This window comes from Fistularia commersonii, chromosome 28 (genome assembly GCF_037954325.1).
Source record: "Fistularia commersonii isolate RoL2024-O1a breed Wild chromosome 28, RoL_Fcom_v1.0, whole genome shotgun sequence".
NCBI classification, from domain to species: domain Eukaryota; kingdom Metazoa; phylum Chordata; class Actinopteri; order Syngnathiformes; family Fistulariidae; genus Fistularia; species Fistularia commersonii.
In genome coordinates, this window is record NC_141311.1 from 7,756,405 (window position 1) to 7,782,886 (window position 26,482).

At 44.2% G+C, this 26,482-nt stretch overlaps 1 protein-coding gene across 3 annotated transcripts; it reads left to right on the forward strand.

The window, feature by feature from the left end:
- The first annotated feature begins 4,490 nt into the window (after positions 1 to 4,490).
- ppp1r1b (protein phosphatase 1, regulatory (inhibitor) subunit 1B) lies at positions 4,491 to 25,193 on the forward strand. 3 transcript variants are annotated; one of them, XM_086175558.1, is made up of 5 exons: positions 4,491 to 4,913; positions 18,886 to 18,975; positions 20,405 to 20,480; positions 21,597 to 21,734; positions 23,437 to 25,193. In XM_086175558.1, the coding sequence occupies exons 1-5, from the start codon at positions 4,800 to 4,802 to the stop codon at positions 23,589 to 23,591; spliced, it is 573 nt and encodes a 190-aa protein (XP_086031684.1). In that variant the 5' UTR covers positions 4,491 to 4,799; the 3' UTR covers positions 23,592 to 25,193. The 3 variants fall into 3 exon arrangements, with proteins under 3 accessions (XP_086031684.1, XP_086031685.1, XP_086031687.1); XM_086175559.1 differs by having other exon boundaries at positions 18,886 to 18,969; XM_086175561.1 differs by lacking the exon at positions 21,597 to 21,734 and having other exon boundaries at positions 18,886 to 18,969.
- Positions 25,194 to 26,482: the final 1,289 nt, after the last annotated feature.

Genomic DNA, 26,482 nt, shown 5'->3' on the forward strand with positions numbered 1-26,482 from the left:
TTCAAACGTGTCCCTGAGACTGTGACGTTTTCACTATTGTTATGTTTTCTTTCCTGTCAGTTTTTCGAGCAGCTCTTCATCCCTGGAAGTTCACTTTATTAAGTGAACTTAATAAAGTGAACACTTAAGTGAACTTAAGTTCACTTTATTAAGTCTCATATCTGTGATTTCTCTGGCTTGTTGCTTCCATATTTTTCCAGACAGAAGCTGATTCTGGGGGTCTGATGCCGCAGTGAAGGTTGTCTGTTTGTTACTCTGTTTGTTTCTGATCTGAGAGATTAAACACAAAAACACTACCTCTCCTACAGACACACAGACACACAGCATAACATTTCTGAAATGGTATGTTTGTCATCATGTTCTCTGAACACAGACCCACCTGGTTCTTCCTCTGGGAATTCACACAGCAGGAAGTTTGAAACAGTAAACTTTATTTCTTCATTTATTTTTTGATTCCACAAAATAGAACAGAATATAACATAATAGAAATAATATAAGGATCCCAGATAGGGATTTTTTATGTAAAAGAAGCAGGGGGATTCGGAAAAAAAACAAAAAAAAGCACATTCAATATATTAGAAATATGTGTGGATAAATATGTGAGAAAGACACTATAGTGGTGGGGTTGGACAGACATATGCAGCTTTAGTATGGCGTTACATGAAGAAAAAACACATTGGGAACACAGGGATTCAACCCCAAAATTATTAAGATCTCTTCCATTTTATTCAATCTGTGAATTTTGTGAAGGAGAAACATAATTTTTAAACTATGAATGGAAAGTCATGACAGAATCTTCAAGCTGCAATGACGCTAAGCGGCCACCAGAGGGCGCTCTCGGGACGCGTATCTCAGAGGCTAGAGGCGGAAGTCGTCCGCGGAGAGTCCCGCGGTCGCTGCTCCGGCGGCGATTTCGAACGGCTGGACGGGATGTTATATAACTGAAAGCGGGGTGGGGTTGGGGGTTGGCGAGTGAGGAGGAGACGACAGATAGGTAGAGCTCCTTTGTGCTCCTCTGCAGAATCCCCAGACACCTGCTGCTCTTCCACAAAGCCTCTCTGTGACCGTGTTTAATGAAATATTCCACCTTCTGCAGCCGTGCTTGTCCCCAGAATCCCCCTGGCCAGGGCAGAGGCCGGTGGGTGCAGGAGCACCTGACAGCTGGAGAGGGTTAGGCGTGTGATGGAAGAAGGTCTGAGAGCAGGTATTTCTGAATCTGCTCACTGTCTGAGAGAAACACAAGTCCTCTTTCTTATACTTTTCAGCGCCACGCTTTTCAGAACATGAAATTTAATATTGTGTGTTGCCATCAGCAGAGGGTCTGGGGAGGAGGGAAGGGGGGGGTTCTCAATTGGTTTCACAATACTGGGGTTTTTGTATTTCTTTCACTTTCACAAAGTTAGAGATGACCCTTGTGCAGTGAGGTACAATAGTCTGTGGGGCTCAGGGTGTTTTTTTATTTTTTTATTTTTCATACGACTGCACGCTGGATGAGTTTAAATCAAATCTTCCTGAAGCAGGATTCTGGTTGTTTGGGGAGATGCTGGAAAAGAAACAAAGGAAACAAAGGGAGTTGTCTTTTCAAATATGAGAACATTTAAAAATGATGAATAAATAGATAAATAATTTGAGTTTTAAGGATCTTCCGTTGATCACTTCCCAGTTGGAGCAAGTTTATTTGAAACTTTTTATCCAAAGACTAGACTTTTTGAAGCATTAAACAGATTTTAAAAGTAATCTGTATTGCTAAATTAGATAAAAATACCACATTGAAAAAATGTAAAATGATCATCAACTTTTGAAAAAAACATACCATAATAAATAATATTTCCTAATTTGTGGTGCAGTGGTAGGTGCTTCTACTTCTTAGATAAGAGGGTCTTTGGTTGGATCCTGACAGGGGGCTGGTCTGTGTGGAGCGTGCATGTTCTCTCCAGGGTTCTCAGGTTTCCTCCCACAACCCAAAAACATGGGTTAGGTTCATTGGAGACCCTAAATTGGCCAGATGTTTGAATGACAGTGTGATTGGTGGTATGTCTGTGTATGTAGCCCTGTGATCGACCAGAGTGAACCCTGCCTCGCGCACAATGACAGCTGGGATGGACTCCGGCTCCCCTGCGAGGATAATTTCTCCGGATAATAAATTTATATTTCCCAATTCCTATTTTCTTTCTTCCATATTTTCATTATCTTTTTATGTCCCTAATGCCTTCCCAAAAGTATTTTGATAATACGAGCTGGTGGTTGTGGGGGGTGAGGCTGTTAGAAATAACAAAATGAAAATGACCATCTCATTTAAAAAGGATTTTTCAATTTTCAATCGTTCTTATGCAGCTGTGCTGGTAGATTTGAAAGCTTTCAGTCCCTCAGATTATTCGACCACTGCGGCAGAGGGTCGCTGGACCGCCATCCTCCGACCGAGAGTTAAAATTTCACAAAGAGCTGCGTTTATGTAACCCGGCCTCGGCTACATTCGTCGACCCGCGATCAATGAGACAGGAGTGCCTGGCAACTCCCTGGAGTAAATAGCTCGCTGCTGTCTGAAATTTTACAACAAAAATAAAAATAAATAAGATTTACTGCTGCCCTAAATCTGGTTCTCTGATTCAGTAATCCATGCAGCAGTATTTCTGTCAACCCTCAGAAAAAAAATCTGTGTAAATCATCTCTCATGTGTTGAGTATCTTTATGAAAAAAAAAAAAAAACAGTCCTTAAACAGATATCACAGTTTGATTGTGTTTTTATTCAGCATTAGCATGTGGTTTTAGCACCATGAGCCCGTTTTCACTCCTGGATAAATCTGGTCATTAATGATATTCTTTTTAAAGATAGTCAAATTCTCTGTTTTTCGGACGACAATGTCTTTTATTTTAGTGAATGGTTCAATGTCTGTATTTGTGTCCCTGTGATTGACAGGTGTCGCATCTAGGTTAAACCCCACCCCTCACATTGTAGTTTCTGTTACTATTACTTATCATATATTGTCATATCATATCATATATATGTATATGTATATGTACACATATATTGTTGATTATATTGGGTGGTGCAACGGTCAGTACTTTCCCTTCAATGCATGGTGGTTCTTGGTCAGATTCCAGCGGTCAGCTGGGTTCTTTCCACGTTCTCCCTGTGCCCTGGGTGACATCTGCATCCAGGAAAAGTTCTTGGAGGTTTTTCTTTGCCAAAGAACACAGACCAGCCTTTCCAAATTGTAGTACCACCTTAGGCTCCCTCTTGTAGTTCGGAGAGAAATCACTCAATTAAATACAAATAAAATGCAGGGTAGCGAAAATGTTCAAATGCTGTATTATACGGTTTCACGTGTCTGACAGTGATGATAAACATATCTATTCGGAATTAAAACCACTCCTTGTTACAGAATTGTGCACTGCGATCGTCGAATACTATACGGCTACTGTATTTTTATGTTGGTCATTATGGTGGTATTTGGAGAGCCAAGTATTCTCTGGGGTAGTAATTGGTGTGAAAAGTTTGAGAACCACTAACTTAGAGGGTGCTCCATTTTCCATCAATGATTCAAAACACGTAAAAGGTAAGCAGAGGACCTGCTCCAATGAATGAATAGTAATCAGTGCTTCACTGCATATTTGACACTTGAAAGGGGTCAATAGAAAAAAAAAAAAAAAAACAGAAAGCATTTTGTTCATGAGAAATTTTGCTGCATCTCTTGCTTCTGTTTCTCTATCAGAGCGCGATCCGTCTATCCGGGAAAACAGAACAAAATTTTAAAAAGAGAGACTGAAGTAAAATAACGTCTTGAGATGGCTAACGTGACGGCAGGCAGGAAGCCATGGGAGCCGGGCTGATCCAGCGATAAGACACATCAATCAGTTATGATTTTAACCTGATTATAACTGTGATATTGGCGTCTGCCTCCTGTGTGTGTGTGTGTGTGTGTGTGTGTGTGTGTGTGTGTGTGTGTGTTTGGGGGCCTGCAAGGACTCCATTTTCAAAACAGTTCAGACGTCCTCTGCTGGCCTACAGTAGAATGCAGGTTTGGAGGCCGGGGGCTCCGTGCACTCTTTTCTACAGTTTATAAAACGTAGCTTAATAAGTCTGCTGATGTCAGTATTGGCTTAACCACTGGATTATCACGTACATTTCCTATGCATCCTTTCACGCAACTCCCTCTGCTTTATCTCCCTCTGCAGTCCCCCCCTCCCCTCCCTTCCCTCTCACCATAAATCTGTCATTCACAAATAGAGGCCAAAAGAGGCTCAGCTGATGCGATGAGATTATTTTTTTTTTTCTGATTACAAATAAACCTTCGCATAGATGGAAAAAACATGGTTCCCCCACCCCCCTCCACACCACCCCACCCCACCCCACCGCCTGCTACATCCTCTTTGTCCCCTCCCCTCGCAAGCTCTGATTCCACCCCGCTCCCTTCGTGTCCCCACCTTGTTTTGGACTCCTCGGCTCCTCCCTCTACCCTCCCCTCCTCCCTGCCCGCCCGCTCGCCTCCCTCGCTCACAAGCCGGTCTCTGCGAGGGCGCGCGTGCCTCATCCGCCGCCACCGCGCAGGTTGTGAGGGAGGGGGGGAAAGCAGAGAAAGAGGGAGAGCCAGAGTGGTTGGTGGAGAGCATTAGCACCTGGCGGCGCAGGGAGGAGTTGAAGAAGCGAGCGGCGCTTGATTGTTTTGCAAAGGGGAGAAGTGCGAGTGAGGAAGGAGAGGAACCGTCAGGAGTGGGACTACCCTGCAGTGGGAGGTCGCCCTGATCTTTGGTTAGCCACCTCACCGCCGGGAGTCAGTTCCCCGCCAGTTTCTGGAGCCATGGAGCCCTCTGTGTCGACCGAGGTCGAAGAGGAGCCCAAAGAGAGGAAGAAGATCCAGTTCGCCGTCCCGGCCTCGGTACCCACCAACCTGGATCCCCGGCAAGTGGAGATGGTGAGCAGGTTCTCCGAAGGAGTTTTGCAATCTATCGAGTTCGTGTTTCCAGCTTTTGCTGAAATCACAGCTCCGGCCGTCCGAGGCAGCTCCAGCATCCTTTACCTCTTGACACAAAGCGCTGCGTTATTTCTGTCGTCGCTTCCCCACCGCTTGAGGTCGAGTCTTGAGAGATTTGCCAATCGAGGCTGGGCCCGTCGTTGCCAAGGATAGAGAAATGATGATGACATTTCCCTCTCTGTGTTTCTTCATGAGATTAGCGCCTCATCTCATCTTGACCTGTTTTATCACGTGACGTGACACCGACATGAATGTCATTACCCCACCATGAAGCCGACTCAATCTTTTGCAACGTGGGTGCCCTTGACATTTTGCCGGTCATGGTCTTCAGCGCAGTTAATAATTACTCCTTTTTGTGTCTTTGGCCTTTGTCATCCTCCCTCTGTGTGAGTGACCTGTTGGTTCGGTTGACTCGGTGTGGGGAACTCATATCCGACAGATCGCCAGAGAGTCGGCGATTCTTATTTTTAGAGCGGGCAAAAGTGGGCCAAAGTAGGGATAGCGGGGGTGGATTTAGGCCAGTGGTTCATGCATCTGGAGATAAATGGGGGTAGCTTTTCACCGGCCTCCACTCAGCTCCCTCTGCCGCTGTCCTTGTTCAAAATGCATATGCTCGCGTCATTGTCAGGTACTGTTGGGCGTGGGCTCAGAGGAGACGCATTTCAAGAAACACTTTACTTTTAGATTCAAGAAACAGCTCTGATGCCCTCGTGCAAAGTTTTTTTTACCAGACCACTCTCGACAGTTAAACTCTGCTCTCGCTGGAGACTTGATGATTCACTCGATGACTGGCTGAAGTGCAAATGTTTCTGCATCACTTCCTGGGTCCCCCCGGTCACAATCCTCAACCACGCACACACACACACATACCTCTTCGGTCCCAGCTCTGCGATACTTATCGTGTCTTCTGAGAAGCCGCAGGATGTCAAGCGACTGTTTGTGAAATCAACCTTCATTTTAAGAAAAAAGGGCTCTCATTTCCTTCTGTTTTTGCAGTGGGTTCTGTTCATTCACCGTATGGCGAAGCGGGGCACGGCTATATTTAGGCTCGTCCACTGGTGGTCTTCCGGCACGGCCCCAGCCTTTGCTTCCAGGTAGGGGTGGGTCGCGGATGGAGCCATGTATAGGTATTATTGTGCTCAATACAGGATCCGTTTACTGACAAAATTTTGTGTTTCATGAAATCCAAGTAGCACGGACACGTATTCATCTCTTTTTATGTCGCCCACCTCCTGGTCATCACATGCAAAACTCTCATTTCTCAAATCACACCAAGAGGATCTCTATGTGTGTGTGTGTGCGTGTGTGTGTGTGTGTGTGTGTGTGTGTGTGTGTGTGTGTGTGTGTGTGTGTGTGTGTGTGTGTGTCCAGGCCCGTCTAGCGATACAGTTTTATTGCTGAGGAACGTATAAACCGAAGGGCTGTTCTGGAGAGGATGTGCGTATAAGAGCTGATAGCGGGGGCTGATTGGAGTCTCAGGGGATGTGTGTGTGTGTGTGTGTGTGTGTGTGTGTGTGTGTGTGTGTGTGTGTGTGTGTGTGTGTGTGTGTTTGTGTGAGTGGGTAACAGTTAATAACTTCCATTTAATTGCCATCCCCTCCCAAAGCAATTACTGGGGAGTTTGTCTTTGCTAACAACCATGCATTTCTTCCTAACTTGTTATGTAACCAGTAATTCATTGCTTTTTTGAATGGCATTTTATTTGCAAAAAAAAAACAAAAAACCCTATCGACAGAACTGTCTTGTTACTATGGAGACAGTCTCAACAACTACACCGGCCCGAAGCTGATGCACGTAAAAGGTCAAACTTAATGGACAGCTCTGCTGTGTCTGGGCACCTGTCATTTATGTTTGTATCTATATATTTGTTTGTTCAAACGTACAAATAATGGAAGTCCTTCCTCCTACTAGGCTGTATATGCAGGGGAAAAAGCTCTCAGTTTATGCCTCAAACACACATAATAATCACATACTTCTCACCTTGAGTGTGTACTCTGAAGGAAGTTTGCCTGAGTGCCTTCAGAGCATATCCTGCACGGAGGAGGGGGTCGGCTTGGTTTGCGCAAACAGCCTGTGGTTGTACTCATGGCACATTTTGCAGTATTTCACTGCCGAGGCGACCTGATGATTCAGAATGTCAAGAAAAAAAAAGAGTACCTGCCTTTGTTAGTGTGCGTAACGTTCCGTTTCCCAAGGACACAGAGAAAACACATGGTTGTGTTTACCGTCCCTACCCTCACTCCACACGCACACACACACAAATCCGCATCATTTGCAAGTGATGTAGGGTAATGTGCATAATGGACAGAGATTAGGGTCATTCTGCAGACGCCGCCTCTCTGATTCCCCTCAAATCTGCCTCTGTGAGGACGAGTGTTCCTCCTTGCACACCTCGTCTGAGAGGCCTGTCACGATCCTCAAATTATTTGTAAAGGTGTCCACAGGGAGCTTGGGACTGATTGATGGTAGTCACGTGACTCATATGAAACTTTGTTTGTGTGCAGAACCAAACAACCCGCCCAGGATTGTTATTATCATTAATATCTGCAAACAATAAACACCACAGTGTTTCCTTTCTTACGAAGTAGCCGCCCTACCTTCCGGCTGCCATTCATTCACTTGAACCTCAGCACACCGATGTGCGTTTTTGCTCCCCCTCCCCTTGATGATGTCGCCATGGCAACAACGGCGAGAACATTGCTATCCTGAATGTGATGTTGAAGCTATAAAATTTATCTGTATTTTTCTTTTATAGTGGGGAAAAAATATGGGTGTTTTGTTCAGAGCCAAACTTTGATTGAGTTTTTCACCTAATTTTGGAGGTTTTTACTATACGATACAAGGACGATAATGTAATGTTTAATGTAGTAATGTTTAATATAAATGTTCGTACCTTGAAGATGACTTAAAGGTATGAGTACCTGGATGTACCCACTCACCCCCCGACCCACCCCAGATGCTCCCTGCCCAGTTTCTGTGTTCGACGTCAAACAGCGACCTTTGATGCAGAGAGTGTTTGTGGGCAAACACTGGCAGTCTGGGGGACTGTCAACACGCAGCCCCGTGGAGAGAACGTCTTGCCGGTTGGCACAAAGCACACCTGGGCTGGGCGAGAGGGCGGCACCTGAGCGGCCGGATTCGGGCGAATGACGTGACATGTCAGGAAATTTCTGTTGCGTGTAACTTTTGCCCATTTTCTCCCCAAAGTGTTTGTTTCTATAACCGGGAGCAAAATTAGTTAAAAGAGTCATATTCCTTTCCGTTAGAGGCTGAAAGCGCAGTCAGAGTTTGGACGCTTTGAATCGGCCTTTTGTCTACGCCGGCTCACGTATGCGTTCGGCTCTCAGGAGCAACATGTTCCTGGCCTGCGTTCATCAGCCAATCAAATAATTTTTCCCAACTCTATTTCAGTCTTGCGACATCCGTACAACAAATCATGTCCGTTCCCCCTTCAGCTCATTTTGAAATTCATGTTGACTTCATAATATTAGTAACTGTACAATTGTATGCGTGGATGTGTAGAGTGTAAATAGTAAAAAAAGGATAAATATTGAGTGCGGGCGGATTGATTTCGACTGATGACAGTAGACACAGGGTGCTGAAGCTGCGGCTGCACCCCTCCGACCGTATCCACCGCTCTTCGTTGGGTGTCATTATCAGGTCCGCTTGTCATTCCCGGAGATCGTCATCCATTAAGCCAAATTACGACATACAGAGCTGCGGCGCCACTTCTCGGGGCCTTCATTCTGGATTTCGAAGCACTTCATCTCGGTACAAAAACAAAAGCCACCGCCATATCTGAGATGAGAGGAGCTGCAGCGGATTAAGGGGCCGGCCATGGCACAGTGGAGAGAGATACAGTGGGTGGGCGGCGGGATCAGGGCTGGAGAGAATATGGAGTGGACTTGTCACTGAATGCCATCAAACCTTAGTTAGTCCGTTGGGCATGTGGAGCGCTGAGGCGTGATTCCGAGCAAATGGGATTGGTCCTGATCCCCGTTGTGACACGGTGAGGACAAGGCATTATGTTATTGCCGCTGTGCCCGTTGTAATCTCCAATTTACCTCACAACAGTTTTTTTCATTTTTTTCTCTACCCCTCCCGATGTTTTTCCCCAATGCAATTCAAATGAGCCCGCTCAGGGGTCAACCTCAGTATGCTGTACAGAAAATCACCCAAAAATAGAAACAAATATCAGCAACCGGAATACATGACTAATATATGGAATGCAGTTGTCGCTTATAGTTTCTACTACAACAGCACTCACAGAGAAAAGAGAATGGCACGATAAAGTGATTTTGAATTTTCTTGGCGTTTTAATGCTGAAGAACGTGAGCCTAAATCGCTGTATGCTCACCATCTTGTGGACGAACACAACGTGGACGTGTCAAATTGCAAATCGGCGTCGCTTTGTAGGGGAAACTGGAGTTGACAGAGGGGATCCCCTGGGTAATTTCAGCAAATTAAAAACTCTCTCTGAAACAGCGAATTGGAAGAGTAACGAAGAAAAATCCACACCGGGTGTGAACAATGCACGCCGGGTCCAGTGTTAGTAATTAGCGTTCCCATGTTTGCATTTCCAGCCCCCCCCCCAACTCGAAACAAGTGAAAAGAGCTTGTTATTATCCAGGAGAGTTCCATAAAAACTCCCACACAGAATTAGAGAGCCAGAAGCTTTCTTAGCATCGGACAATAATCCACAAAACAAATGTGATTCTAATACTAGCAGCATCTTCGATCTGTAAAGTCTCGCCACATTTGCTTCCTCTTGCTTCATTCCCCTTCAGTTTGTCTTTCAGACGTAATTTGCTTTAACATAGATTATGGATTACGCACTCCAGCATTCAATACAAGCGAATGCATTTGCTTGACATGATATTGGGGGGTAAGGGTCATTGTTTTATCTTTTTATCTGATTTTTTTTTAATTTCTTTTTTCCATCAAGCAGCATATGTGCATGGAGGATTACAGAACTGCATTAAGGAAAATAACCTCTTTTCTTTCTACTCACAGGCGTGGCCATATGGCTTATACAAAATCTGACTTCAGTATCTCAGTGGAAGCAAATAATGGGTAATTTTATGGAAGAACAAAAGCAACAGAAAATATTCAGAGATTCTGTCCCTTTGTAACCCGAGGGCATGCTGTCTGTTGTTAACTATTATTTAATCTATCAAATATATTAAAATCTACAGTCTTGTGTAATAATAATTGTTATTATATGAGTCTTCCCACGTGAATTGGGGGAAAAAACTAGACTTAACAGCTTTAAGGCTGATTTTTGTCTAATTAAGGACACCTAAGCACTGGATGCAAATGTGGGATTTGAGTTCTGCTTTTAATGTTTCAATGATCTGCTGTTCAAAAGTGCGGCTTGTATGCGGTTTAAACCCCTGCTTGATCTCGTTTTCCATTCCAAGTGATGGATTAGTTTATAACTGCCTTTTGTGGTGAAGCAATAACCTTCAAGCTCTGTTCCAACCGTCAACAGCATCTCTGTTCGTCACGTTAGACAATGATGAGTTTCCGAGGTCGCCTTGTCCTTGTTTGTGTCTGCAACCGAACCTCTGAAGCACTTGTTTATCAAATCTACAACCCAAAAACAACTTCCAAGCACAGGATCAAGGAATGATGAGAAGATAAAGCAGAATTATCTTCCCGTTTACTCCCGTCCTGAGTTGTGCCACCGTCTCTGTGAAAACTTTGATTGGCACCTGTTGTCAGATTGCTCCGGGGGCCTCCCGGCAGGTGGCTTCCTGTCACATGTCAGCCACTCAGTCCATTGTCTCCATGGCGTTGTCAAGAAAAATGTTTGATTCCAACAGAGCCTGTGAGAAGTGGCCAATCAGCTTCCAGCAGCTACTGATATAGATGGGGTGAAGGTAAAGGTGGGGGGTGGTGTACTGCAGTACAAGAGAGGAGAACATGGTTGTGTGAGTGTGATATCATTGTGCCAGAGGGTGCGGTGTAAATATATTTCCCGATCCGGGGTCATTAGACATCCCCTCCAGACACTCTCCAGCCCATCTGTTTATTTGTTTAGCCAAGAGTGAGGCCAAAGGTCACTGCGAAAAATCTTATTTGACAACGGGCAGGACCATGCACGAGGCTCGTTTCATATCCCACCCCATGGCCCCCGTTCACTGAAACAAACAATACCTCCCACTCACAGACACACACACACAGACACACACACACACACACACACACACACACACACACACACACAGAACTGTGGAGGAGGTACTCAGCTCCTGTCCTTCAGTAAATGCGGAAATACCATTGTCCATAAATACTGAAGAAGGAGTCCTTCACTGAAAAAGCATTTGGGAAATATGGGATAAATGCACTTATCTAAAGCAAATGTGTCATGCAGACGGCATCAGACCATTATAGTTCATGACACTTCATGCGTTTTCAGTACAAACAAGTGGGATATTTTAACGTTGTAGTTGATCACTGGGTCATCATATATTTAAGTGCGACATATGTTTTTTAATATACCATGTGGAACCTCTGTGCTCATAGTACATCAGATTCATTTACTAAGTGGACTACTTTTCACCTTAATGTTACTTTTTTTATCCCTGGTAACTCCGCTTGCAAAGGCCTGTTGAGCTGCCATGTTGTGAGCCTGTTGCCGTGGAGAAAGATGCACTTTATTTTCCCCTCCTCATTAATGGAAGGGCCGTCTTCGCTGAAAGCCCTGCATGGTGCTTCCAGGCCAGAATGAGCAGGAGGCTCTCAGGCCACAATTGGCATTCAGTGATGCCGCTCATTTCAATAAAAATGAGGACAGAATGTGTTTGAGAAAAGGAAAAAAATTCACCCTCTGAGCTACGCTTTGGTTTGTAATTAGCGTAGCGACGTCCTTGACCCTCTTTACAACAGCTGGAAGCGCGAGAAGCGAGCATGAGCCAGTGAGCCCCGTGGAGGGTGTTCAACGGCACCTGAAAGATGGAGAGCTCTTTCATCACGATATAACTCTCGTCTAATCTAGTCTTTGAAAACATGTTTGTATATTTTTATTTTCATGCTAATGAAAGTTTTTTTCACCTGATTTGTTCTGACCTCCACCACCAGCCGTGTCAGTCAAATCTATAGAATAAAACAGTAGTTAGCGCATCCCCCTCATAGCATGAAGGACTACTTCAATTCCCACAATGTGCCTTTCCGTGTGTATGCGTGGCTTTCTCCAGTTCTCTGGTTTCCCCCACAGCCACAAAAGGTTAATTGGAAAATAATGGAAAAAATGCTCAGAGTGTGAATGAGAAACTGAGTGGTTGTTTGTCTGTAGATGTGGTACTGTGATTGACCGGCGACTGGTCTGGGGTGAACCCAGCCTCTGGCCCAGTGACAGCTGGGATTGGCTCCAGCATCTCCATGACCCCGAATGAGGGATAAGTGGTAGATAATGGATGGAAGTTTTTTGCATGCTCAGGAAAACATGACTGTCAGGTTTTTGTCCAAGAGCAACACTGGGCTCTCGTAGGAATTATTTATTTTCGTATTATTGTGTTCTCCCGCTCAGAGTTATAAGTAAGGGTGTTTACAACATGGTCATTCAGTTTAACTGACCCAGGGGCTTAAGATGCTGACAGCAGAGACACAGAGTGGATCCCAGTCAGTGCCCAGCTGGTGCAGGGAGGCTCCCGAGTTACCGGACGTAGCCAGGTGGGGAGAATGAGGCGAGGAAGGGTTAGACGTCAGACGTAGGTGGATGTTCACGTCATTGTCTGCAGTGGGGCTACTTAGCCTGCAGATAAGATGATGCTCACTGATGGACGCTAATCTGCTGACGTAAAAAAGTTCAAGTTTCGTCTTCCACCCGTCCTTTTCAGCGGTCTGCTCTTCATGCAGATTTCCCATTGTGAGTTGGCGTGTTATTGCTTTTTCTCTTAATTCTTTTCCCCCTTCATCCCACCTCCCCTCTCTGGCAGGAGCTGGATACTGAAGCCCATCCCTTCTCTGCATGGATCCAGTGCAGCTACATATGGTGACTTCACCTCCCCCTTTTTGCTTCTTCTGCCAAATTTGTCTCCTGTTCCACCTCCAAATAATGCTTGGATGGCATGGAAGCCTCACCTAAGGTGACCCCTTTCTTTTAAGGTGGTGAGCAGGATCTCCTTGAGCGGCTCCTGATGGCCCCCCTCCCCCCATGTTCCCTTCATAATGCCATTCAGTGCTGACGCAGGATGGGCATGCATTAATACAATGCTGCAGTTTGCTCCCAGATTTCTTTGCTTTGTCATCATGGTTTTTTTGGTCAGCATCAAGAGACAAGTATGCATATATACTGTGTGAGTGTGCATATGTATATATATGTATATGTATATATATATATATGTGTGTGTGTGTGTGTGTGTGTGTGTGTTTGTGTAAACAAGCATATGTGTGTATGAGAGATTGTGCAGTATGTATTGAGATATATATGTATATGAGAGATGAGCAGTTAGCACTTTGGCCTCACAGCATGGAGGGACCTGGTTTGATTCCGGCAAGGGGACCTTTCTGTGTGTAGTTTGTATGTTCTCCCTGCATCTGAGTGGGTCCAAAAACAATAAAATGCAGCAGGTCAATTGGAAAACATTGGAAAAATTACCCTGAATGAGTGAGTAAATGGTTGTATGTTTGTATATGTAGCCATTCGATTGACTGGCAACCAGGGTGTGCTTCTCTCACCCGATGACAGCTGGGATCCAGCATCCCATGTGACCCTGAGTGCAGGATAAGCAGCAGACGATGGATGGATGGATGGATGGATGGATGGATGGATGGATGGATGGATGGATGGATGGATGGATGGATGGATGGATGGAGATGAGAGAGAGATACACCACATAAATAGAGTGATAGGTACATAGCTATAGCTATTTGTGGGTGTATATATTGTATGCTTATAATATATACTTATATTTGTGTGTGCATTTATATACTGTATATATAAACATACATGCAGAGATACTGTACACAAAGGAGTACATGCATAAGTGTATTCATGTATATATATATATATATATATATATATGTATATACACTATGAGATGGATAGATTGATGGATGTACGTGCATAAAAGTGATGTATGCGTGTGCGCAGGCACACAAAGGCACACACACTTATACACATACACTGTACACTCCATATAAAGTGATGGGGTGATGTGAGGACGTGCGGTGCCTTGTTTGAGACGAGGAATTTTACTGACAGGGACAGACTTCTAAGATTATTTTGTCTCGCATCGTCGTTTCTCGATGGAGGCCAGATCTGGTCACCTGATTCCCCTCAGGTTGCCTGACAGCGGGTGCTGGCACGGGCCCGGAATCCGGTCTCATCCTTCCAATCCTCCGGAGATCCGTCCGATCTAGTTTACGCTGTCCTACCGCCGCCGCTTTTTATAGGCCTGGCAGGAGCAGCAGTCCAGGGAACAGACCCACATCAGCTGGTCTGCACCCGCGATCCAATGCTCGCACCTGCTCATAAGCATGTGCATGTGTGTGTGTGTCTGTGAGTATGTCTGTGTGTGTGTGCAAAGTCAACATTTACCCAACGCAGGTATTATATTTCAGTCATACCTGTCAACCCTGACAATGTTATTATATGAAACACCCCCCTTGATATTCAAGTTCAAAGAACTCACGAGGAAACTGCACTGTGTTTACGGGGAAAATTTAACTAAACTAACTTAAACCCCTCCGTCTGGCTAGTGATTGGCCGATGTCTAGGTCAAAACCCGCCTTTCACCCTGAGTCAGCTGAATCTCTCCATCTCTCGTTTGGGATCCAATACGTATAATTATATATAATTTCAAGACACAAACACACACAAGCAGCTTGAGCATTAACAACATTTAGAGTTAACACAGCTATATTTAGACTGATCTGTCTCAAACTTGATTTGCGATTTTAGTCTCACTCAAGGGAAATTAAGGGTAAGGGCCGACTAAAAGACTTACAAAGATTAAAAGAATAACAAAATGTCCGTCGTCCCCAGTTCCCCATCGCAGCAAGAAATCTTCCTGCGGCCTTGTGACTGGCATTCAGCTAATCTCATCTCAGTTCAAACACACGCAGAAATGACTTATGAAACGAACAGTATCCTGACATCTTGAGGGGCCCCGCGTGTCTTTTTTGAGTGCGTCATTATGACATTATGGCTCTTAAATGTGCTTGGACATTATCTTACTTGACAATTACTTTAGAGGCCTTTATCAAGAGCAATATCATAAAAATCATCAGGGGTACTAGAAGAAGTGCCCAGTAAATTGTATTATATCAAGGCCCGACATTTCAACTGATGCTGTCTCTTTTTTTTTATTTGAAATATAAAAATGGGTTGTTTTCAGGGTATGTGTCTCGAAACAGTACTATATGTACTGTGTGTATGTGTACTGCCGCTATAACTACCATGTAGCCTTTAGCCTAGGCAACAGCGATAGGCATGGAGAGATGTAAGTCCTTAAGAGGATGAGTGCAAAAACAGCGCAGTGAAATGGAATTTGATTAAAATCTAATTTCCCATTAGATAAGGTGATTATTATTAACACATTTTCCCTGTACCATCTGACACCTTTTTTTCTCTCTTCCTCCTTCTCTCTCTCTGGTACATGTTGGAAAACGGGTTTGCATTAGCCAGATTTATTTAGCAGGTTTCGTCCGCTCTTAACATTCCGACGGGAAGGTTTCGGAAAACAGGAGCTGAAAGGCCTCTTGCTGCAAAGCGCCATCCAGCTCCAATCCACAGCTCCTCCACTGATGCTGATAGAATGTGGGCGAGGGAGGGGTTGGGGGTCAGAGAGACAGATGAGGGGGCGAGTGAGAGATAATGCCCTGAGGGAATAATCTTACACGCTTTGCACTAGTCTTGGCATGAATAAGGAAGTCACATAGAGTATTATGTAACTTGGGGTGGGTTGGGGGTGATTTAAATACTCAAAACATTACTAGAGTGACAGACAATGTGTGTTTATGTTTCCTGCCGGCGCTGATGTCACACAGCGGCACGTCACCGCTGACATTGTGTGTGTTCGTATTTGCATGGAAGGCGCCGTTATATCTGACAGGCAGCTTTACTCTTCTGATATCGTTCTCTCTGTTTTCAATCTTATTTGATTTTTTTTTTAATCAAAGTAAACTACACCCATCTTGATTTTTTTATAGGTTTTTGGTTGTTTTTGGTTTTTCATTGGTCCTCTTTGGTTTCCCATTTGTTTTCATGCCCTGCTCGCGCATACAACATAATTTAATCCTAGTCACTGTTTCGAACACTATTTTTTGCTTATATGTAGTTGATTTCTTAATTTTTAGGAGCGATTTTGATTTTTAAAATAGATATTTTTTCATTATTTAATTCATGTTTAATGACATTATTGCTGTGTCATTATCAATAAAAAAGAAAAAATTGTTGACCAACATATATATATGTCGGTCAACACAATATATATATATATTTTTTTTTTTTCTTTTCAATCTTTACGGGGAAACTAATTCTTGGATAATCCTCCAAGAGTCTAAACATCAGTTGGAACCTCAACCAACTGCTTGTTTGACCCTTAACCCATCACCCCTGTAAAACTAAACGCGTTGTGACACGTGAAGATCCCGCCGTCCCCGAACGAGACTTGTCACCTCATTGACCCCAATTATCCCTGCGATCCCTTTTACCATGAAAGTAACTCACTGTTCCTATTTTTACCACTATGAAAATAAATGAACTTTTACCTGAAGTCTTAGCCGGTGTTCTTTACGTGGTCCCCTATTCATAAGTGTCCTATTAGCCTAATCATTTTAGGCTGCCGTTTATTCTTTTTCATCTTTCTTTTTTCATAGTAATTCTTAGCGGTTTGGTCTCAGTTGTGTGAAAATTGGTAAATTAAATGTTTCCTATTTGAATCAAAAGAAGGAGCCTCTGTGCTTTTGACCTGGGCAGTATTATTTTTTGTTATGCATTTTGCACAAATCTATGCATGATTTAAAATTCAAAACATTCAGAGAATTGTATCCCCTGCCCCCCCACTTAGGTTGCGCTAATGGACCCGGCCATTAGTTTGGTTGTGGCAACATCTGGTGCCTGCTGTCTCTTGCCGGTGTGAGAGCCCCCCCCCCCCCCCCCCCCCCCCGGCTTCGCCTCCAGGCTGGCAGCAGGTGTCAGGCAGGCCGACAGCGGCTTCGAGACCCGGACCTCCACGTCCGCCTTGTCAGGCGACACATAGGGGCGTCGGAGAAAGCTTCATAGGTGGCGCCTGCCAATAAAGCAGGAGAGATCATTTTTCAGGGAGGAAGCGGCTGCAAGCTCAGCGTAGAACAAGACGCTGATGTGATTTCAGCTCTGACGCAGTTGATGTCGCGATCAAAGAGCGAGGGGATGGATGTGGTGGTAAGCAGGATGCGAAGGATCACGCCAGATGGATTTGGGAGCAGGAATCAGATGGATGGTGCGAGAGATTCAAGGCTGACAGGAAAGCTGGAAGTTGCGTGACCAGATTAAAATGTGTCCCCGGAGTCATAAATAAGGGTGAAATCCATGCTCGATTACTCCGCGTCGCCGGGTTTGACGGTGGCAGACGTCCGCAAGCCTCTGCTTTGGCAACATGTGCCTCGCTGGGCAGAGAACCCAACACAAACACACTCCTTTGCTCGAAGCGGTTTTACGCAAACCAGATCCCAGCTTGGCCAATGCGCCTCGTCTGATGTTATGTGGTGTGAAAACAGCGGCACAAAAGTTCACGTCACGGCCAAGGTTGGCCCGCTCCGCTGAGGACTCGTCTCAATACCTCACTTGTCTGACCTGCCAAGTCCCCTTAGTGGCACCTTTTTTTTCCCCTCTCGTTTTTTGCAAACTCATTATATCCAACACTTTTTACAAGTCACAGTTCCCTGTCCTTTAGAAATGGGAAAAGTGAGTCATATGAATAAACAAAACCCTAAACAATATTGATTGATATGATCAATATCCAATCCAGTTCACCCTTGTCAGGACTGTCCCGAGGGCCAGAGCCAGAGGGTCAAGGGTGTGGGGACAGAGAGTTTACTGTTAAGGTTGGCCTTTTTGCCAGAGGTGAAGTCTGTTTGCTCCCAGCCTTCAGCGAAACACACCGCAAGGGTACAGATGGAGCATGGAAAGTGGAGTGTTTAGATTAATTACTCGGTCCCAGTTGTAATTAGTCTTAAGTCCCCGGTTTCCGTGATCCCTCTGTTTGTGCAGAGGCACTGAGACGGTATCTGTGGAACCCGGGTAATCCAACACACCCACCTTGTCATGGGTGGGTGTGAGTGAGTCATTCATTTGAAACGATGACTTCCAAACAACAAATTCCCTGTGACAATTCTTGGTATGATTCCTGTGAGACGATGGTTCTTTCTACGCCGTAAATGCAGGGGGCTGAGCTTCGAGTTGGTCCATACAAGATATTCGACCTTTGACCGTCATGTGACTTTGGATGATAAACATTGAAAATGATTCATTACCATGATTTGAGAAAAAAATCCAAAAGGCCATAAAAGTGTTGTAATAGCTTAGATTTCTGTCACATCACCGCGCTTTGCACCATTCTGCCGGTCTCAAATTAAAATTATTTATGTCCATTGCAAAAGAAACTGGGAAGGGAGTGCCTTGTTCATCAAGATGTGAGATGCCTGCGTCCATTTTGGTTCTGCTTTCCAAAGAATCAAAATGTTACATAATCAGGCTTCCTCTGCTCTACTGACCGCAGCCTGTGCTCTGACCTGGTCGGTATTGATCGGTGAAATTTGCTCTTGGCTGTTGACCTGTCAGTAAACAAAGCGGCAGTCGGTGAGGGCCCCCAGCCCTCCGCCGGCATGAACTCCAAACATTTCTCTGGTTGTCTGACGAGTGCGAGCATTACGTAACATGGTCACATGAATCATTTATCCGCTTGTGTGTATCTGTTTGTAGATCCGACGCCGGAGGCCAACACCGGCCACGCTTTTCAGGGTAGCAGACCAAACCTCTCCTGAGGATGATCCCTGCACCCATCAGGTAAAGGTGATGTAAACCTTTTTATTCTTACTTTGTGATTGTGTCTTTGATTTCCATCGAATCGACTATCCATCCCAAATCGACGATCCATCCCCTAAGTGTATTTCTCACCGCGGTACTTTTTATTTTTCCCTGCTGGAACTTTTTAATGTGTTAATAATTTACAGCAGTTCTGTTTTTAATAACTTCTCTGTTTTCTAATGATCCATTTGCTGTCTTGTTTTGTTTAGATGAGGTTTTAGTATAATTGCTGGATGGGTCCATTGAAAAGTTCAGTGCCCTCTAGTGTCGCTTTTGGATACGTCAATGCTGCTGGGAACTCAGTAAAGAAACAACGGTTGAAAAAAGAGCCCTTGCACTCATCAGACAAATCTGTGATTTCTAAAAATGACATTTTTAATAACCAATATATTATTATTCGGGTTTACATTGCATTTCCACACTCCATATTAGCGGAGGCCGCGGCAGCAAATCTTCAAAATGCTGCACCTTCAAAATTCTTTGAGAATGAGCTTCATTCCTGACCTATAAAACACCTCTTCTGAAAAATCACCTGAGAAAAATTTGACCAGAACATGCTGGAAAACCAAACAACTGCATAATGTCTTTTTGTCCCATGAACACACTTGAACAAGTGTTGTGCCAGCAGGCAAACCAACTGTTACGCACTGTCAATCAAACTTGTGTAAGTGTAGGACTTGTCCTCCATGCAAAGCGTTTTAGGAGGCTACACTTCAACTCACAAAGAGTTACACTACGTAACTATTCCTCTATTAAGAAATTAACTTGTCCATAGGGTTGTATGTCAGTGTTGTCTGTCTCTTTATGTAGCCCTGTGATTGACACGCGAGATCATTGAGGTCATGCACATCTCAGGTTAGCTCAATCACATGAATACTTAGAGGAATAGACGGGCTGCGTCAGCATTAAAATACGTAATGGTGTGCCAGTGTGTTGGAAACAGTGTGTTTTGCATCGATGTGCACCAACGCTGGAGTCCAGCCGGAGAGAACAATAAGAGTTATAATCATACATTTGTAAATATGTCAATTTGGCCACATAAGTGCTCATAACTTTACTTGTAATTTGAATTTCATTTAAGTATAACTGTATTCTTTTGCTGCCTCTTGGCCAGGACTCCCTTGAAATAGAAGTTTTTAATCTCAGTGGGACTTTCCTGGTTAAATAAAGGTTAAATTAAAAATATAATAAAATTAAAAAAAAACAGTAAATTCCACAGTTGTAAATACGTACTACATTATAGATTAAATTTTTTTTTTTCTACAACTGCTTACTTTTTTACTTTTTCTGTATGTATTGTTTATTTGTTTTATTGTACAAATGCTTAAACTTAAAGTGTCTGTTGGTGTGTATACTTTGCAAACTCCTGTTGAACTTTGGACTAAAACCTGCTTTCTCCTCTCCTGGTTCACAGTGGGTAGTGGGAGAGAATGGCGTCCTCAAACCAAAACGTGTCAACTCAAACGTGTACCAGCCTCCGTCACTCAAAGGTGGGTGCCCGCAGCCAGTTTGTCGCTGTTTTGTGTGTGTGCTTCATCCTTTCTTTTTACTTCGCTTCGCAGCAAATCCATCATTCCTCTAACGCTTAATTATAACCGACATGGCAAAATGCACGACAGATGACAGGATATGCACTAAAACCTTCTTTCCTTTCTTTGCGTGTGCATGCGTTCTGTGCATGCCTTCTTCTGCGTATTTCTGTTCTTGGTGGAAACTCTGCGGCGGGGTCGGCATCTTTGTGTGTGACAGAGAGGGAGGAAAAATAAAAAAGGAGATTAGAGTGTGACAGCTGTGAGACACTGAGTGTGAGTCTCGGAAAGTCTGGATCATCCGGGATTACAGTCAGTTGTGTATACAGCTGCGGCGCACACAGGCCCAGAACACACACAGGCGTGTTCAGAAAAATACATACATTAACATCTACTCTCTTTTTTTTGTTTTTTGTTTTCTTGCGAGTGGTTTATTACGCATTAAAGATGCAGACATTTTCTTCTTGTCAGCAAATGTCAACCTCCTCGGGGCTTCGACACAGGATTTTGGTCCTGCGCCAGAAATAAGTCCCTCACCCGCTATTCTATTTGTAATTACACGGAACCTAGTATAAGTCACCTGCAGCATCGTATCTGAGGGTGTGAGGCCAAGGTGACCTAGAGGAGGTTGATGGGGTGGGTGGGGGCGTGCACTGGGACGCACTGTGAGTCAGCGTTAGGAGGCAGAAGCGCTTTGTACGCCGAGCAGTCGAGGAAAGACGAGGGGGATGGCGGTTGGGGGGAACAGATGGGAGAGCGGGGTGAGAGAAGGGATAGAAACAACAGCGGAGGTGCTACAGTAGGAGTCAGGGTGGCTTGGCGTTTCAGTGGTTGCAGGCCCACCAGCCCGCCCGCCTGCCCAACTGTCTGTCAGTGCATGTGTTTGCTTGGCTTCCTGCCTGCCTGGCCTGCGCTCAAAAGCCCAGCGAGCCGCCGTAAAAACTGACAGTGATGAAGCGTGGTAAAACCAAAACAACATATCCCTGTGTTTGTGTTCGTGTGTTTGTGTGGTCGTTTTCCCTGTGTATCTGTATGTGTGTTTGCGTGTGTGTGTGTGTACACCTGTGCGTTTTGTAGCTGTGCAGAAGATGGCTGAAGCACATATGCAGAACCTAGGTGCCTACCCTCCTTTGGAAGACCCTTGTGAAGGGGCGGAGGATGAGGACCACTGGCAGGGGGAGGAGGGAGAGGGCCAATCTCACACCAAAGCTGCTGGTGAGAGGGAGGTTCTCTGACAAGTGTCTGGGAGTGAAATGACACGCCAGCAGACACCGGCAGGAAATCCGCACCCCTTCTCTTTTGGAAGGAAAAAGAAAGAACACAAAATGTGGAACTCATCACTGACCTTTTGCCTTCCTTTTTTTTATTTTATTTACCTTTTACATAGTGCCTGAGATAACTGATGTGTGACTGATGACATGACTTCACTTTCAGAAAATTGATGACAAACAGCTGCTAGTTTTGACATTATGGGCTGTTCTGCTTATTCCACAAGCCAGGTTAATTGGAAGTGTTCTCTACTTGTATATAGGTCCTCAATCACCTTGCGGTTTCAAACTGCTTGATATTAGATGACATTCATCTGTTCACACACAAACACACACACACGCACACACACACACACACACACACACACGCGCACACACACACACACGCGCACACACGCGCACACACGCGCACACACACACACACACGCGCACACACACACACACACACTGCGATGCCTACAGCACTCAGGGAATCAAACTGCCAACCTTCCGATTGGAGAGACACCTGCTTTACCAGCTGAGCCACAACCATTGCCATTTAAAATACTTATTGAGGCGTTTACTTCATGCTACCGTTCTGCATGTTCACGCAGGGTCACACGTCACTGATTCAGCAAATTTTAAAATTGATAAAAAGAGATTAGTGAAATGCACAAACTAAAGATGTTTCCTATGACTGATTTATTTTTGTGTAAAAAGCATGGGATTTTACGATGCATACGCGAACGACTTATTTTCCTCATGATTCTGATGGAATTGGACAACTACAGCTACATGCTAGAACAAACTCATTCAAATGTATTTTTAAAAAATTCAACACCAAATAAACAGTTTAAATCCCATCCAATAGTGTGTCTTGCTTTGAAAGCCCCTCTGTCGGCCAAGATGGGTCCGGCCGCGGGCTGCATTAGCTTTCTCTATACCTGAGGCCCATCACAGAACGCATGGGAAAACCTTGAAGTGCAGCTTCTCTATTTTTTCAGCAAACACTCAAATCCTGACTTGAAAACAACTTTTCAAACCTGCGCTGCCTTTTTAGTTTGTACTTTATAGTTTTAATGCACAAGTGCGATGGGTCTCTCATATCTATTTTATCAGATGGGAACAATGACTTTTCATCCAGAGCTTTAGCTCCGACACTCACTGATAGGCTCTCAGTAAATCTCTGGGTGATTTCTCTGAAACGCAAAGTACCAAAAACTAAATACGGGCAGATCGTGATGACATGGCCTGAGGGAAGGCTTACATACATCCACAAATGCAAACCCATTCGGCGTTCCTTAGCTGATCTGTAGCAACTTCTAGAAACCAAGCGCAGTACGAGAATGATATTTGAACCATTTGAAAATCTTCATTGCCAGAGACTTGCAGCCCCCATAATTCCACTATTGGTCAAAAGAAAACAGTTACTTCTTACTGTGGATTATGTTGAGTAACTGGGCCATAATTTTTGTAGAGAAACATTACTCTATGCAGTAACACACACACACACACACACACACACACACACACACACACACACACACACAACTGTTCTAGTACCCCTGATTGAAAGAATCATCAGACCGTTTGTGCCTCTTCCAAAGACTTTTTACTGTCTTTGAACAGACAAAAACTTGACCTCCTGATATTTGTCTTCCTCCCCGCAGATCACCAAGACACGGCGACTGTTGAGAAGACAGACACATTGTCCAGTGTGAGGGAGCAGATCCAGGCATCACCCGAGGAGGGGGAGGAAGAGGAGGATGAGGAGGAGGACACTATGAAGGAAACAACAGAGGAGAAAAGTTTTGGCCGTGACTGACAGTGAGAGTAGGAGAGAGAGAGACAGAGAAAGAGAGAGAGTGTGAGATAGAGAGAGGGAGAGAATGAGAAAGAGAGCGAGGGAGCAAACATTTGGAAGGAAGATCGGTGAAAGCAGGGTTTGATGTTTGAGGTGCCGGATGGAGAGAGCAGGTGCTGTTATGCGGACGTCTGAAAGTCGGGGTGAAGTGGGTGGACAGTAAAGCGTGTAGGTGAATGGAAAAAAACCCTCCAAAATTAAAAGGGGCCTCATGTAGATGAGGGAACACAGAAACTAGGTTCGTCTTCTTATGTAGTGGCGAGGAATGATGTACCGGCAGGGTAGATGACCCTTCGCCCTAATGCTCCTTTGGTTCTGAAGAGGGTGGGAGGGTTGAGGTAAATGTGGCCTCCCACCCTGTGAGAACAGTCCTCCCTCTATCTTTGTGCTTCCGCACTGAAAGGTTCCTTTAAACAGGGCAATGATCTCGGCAAAATACACCCTCACATGCTTTCTTATGCGCACTTTTAATGAGCAAAGATCTGCAAAGGATCATTTGAAGGTCCTTAAGTGTGTTCTGTTCCACCACATCACGAGGCTGCGGCCTAAATACTACAGAACTGGGTTTGAATTCTCTGCCCCTTTTGTTAAATTTCCATTGACTGACTCCCAGTGGCTGAGAGAGGGAATGGCAATTTCAGTGTGGTATTAGATCAACATCCATTCTTTAAAATAAAAGCAACGAATGGAGTGAAATGTGGTTTGGTTATCCTTCAATTTTTGTCCCTTTATTTTCTTGATTGTCATTTTCACAGAGTGGTTGTAGAGTAATTTACTGCAAAAAATGATGCCAAATACAGCCAAACAAACAAAACAAAACAAAGACCAAGGGTTTATTTGTGTCAAAATAACAGAATAAAAAGATTTGAATCAAGCATTTCCACTTGTGGAGGATATTTAGCTTTTAAACCCTGTCTTTTCACAACAAACGACCACCACTGTAGTTTATCAAATGTCTGAGCTCATTCATCAAGAACAAAGTTGGACTTTTTTTCCTACCTTGTCCAATGCAGTTTTTCAGGGTGAGGGAGGTGTGCAAGGCCGGTAGGCTCCCTTTTGTATGGCAACACTTTTCTATTATCTTTTCAATGCTCAGCCGTGACTTGTAAGTCACGTTGTAGGAGCTGTGTTTTCTAATCGAACGTCAGGTTAACAGCCACCCTGCCTGGTGAAGCATCCAACTCCAGGAGCACCAAGCTTTTGGCAAAATGCTCACTGCACTTTTAGTCTTCGGCACACCAGTTGTTACTCCCCCCACCTTCTATTTTCTTGTAAAGAAGAAAAAAGACCTATTTTAAATGAAAATGATTGCTCTAGCTTCTCTTACTGTGTGACCAGGATGTTTGTGTTTCAGCTCTGCACCTGCATTTCCTCCACCGCTCTCTGTCCACCTCTCCTCAGAAGGAAACAGCTACGAAAGACATGTATGAACTTTTCGTCTTCTGTCTTTGCTCGTATTATTTTTTTCCATTCACTTTGTTTTTAAATGTAATTTTTGTGGTTGTTTCAAAGTCACCAACGATATAATAGCAAAATAAAACACTTTCCCCCCTGTCTCTTTAATGTGGGCTATGTTCTTTATAATATCTGGAATTTCCCATGGAATTATATAAATCCATTATTGACCTAAAGGTTTTCACAGGGGCTACAGAGCTCCATTCCGTCTCCATGTATCCATCCTTCAATTAAAACACAAACAAACAGATAATAACAAGTTTTTATAAAATAATGTAATGGCTTTCCTGATTTCAACAGTTTAATGTGAATAACAATGACATTGTGGAGCGTAACGAATGGGGCCTTTAAATGAATTAAACCTCCATGCTTATTGAAGCAGAGATACTGCACAATCTGTTACAGTTACAGTTTAATAACTATTAACAACTCACCAAATCTGCCTTTTGAACCCGGAACAAACTGGAACGGTGGTTCTGGAGACAAACAACAGTATACTAACTTACTCACAGGCCTGTGCAAAATGGGTCTCAGTTGAACCTCAATGGAAACCATAGAACCTGAAGGGAACCCATGCAGACACAGGGAGACCAGGGAGACTCCACACAGAAAGTATTACTATTCAGCTCAGTCGAGTGCTGGTTGGAGTCAGTGCCATAGATAAGAAAGTACAAAAACACAAAGTCCAAATTAAAAATCAACATGTCACCAATGTTTCTAATGTCTACAGACCTCTAAGTACCCCTATTTGGACCTTTGAGTCTTCTTCTTCTTCTTCCGGCTTTTCCCGTCAGGGGTCGCCACAGCGAGTCACCTTTCTCCATCTAACCCTATTCTCTGTATCCTCCTCTCTCACACCAACTACCTTCATATCCTCTCTCACTACGTCCATAAATCTTCTCTTTGGTCTTCCTCGAGACCTCTTGCCTGGCAGCTCTAATTCCAGCATCCGTCTACCAATATATTCTCTATCCCTCCTCTGTACATGACCGAACCATCTCAGTCTGGCTTCTTTGACCTTCTCTCCAAAAAATCTAACATGTGCTGTTCCTCTAATGGCCTCATTCCTGATCCTATCCATCCTGGTCACTCCCAAAGAGAACCTCAACATCCTCATCTCTGCAACCTCTAGTTCTGCCTCCTGTCTTTTGGTGATTGTAACAGTTTCTAGTCCATACATCATCGCTGGTCTCACCACTGTTTTGTACACCTTTCCTTTTATTCTGGCTGAAAGTCTTCTATCACATAGTACCCCTGACACTGAGTAACCTCATATAAAAATCAGTTATACTAATCCAACTGAATCACAGCTAATATTGTATGAAATTGTGAGACTATTGTAGATTTTACAAGTTCACAAATTAGTATCACAAAAAGCAGTTGGCTTTCTGCGTTTT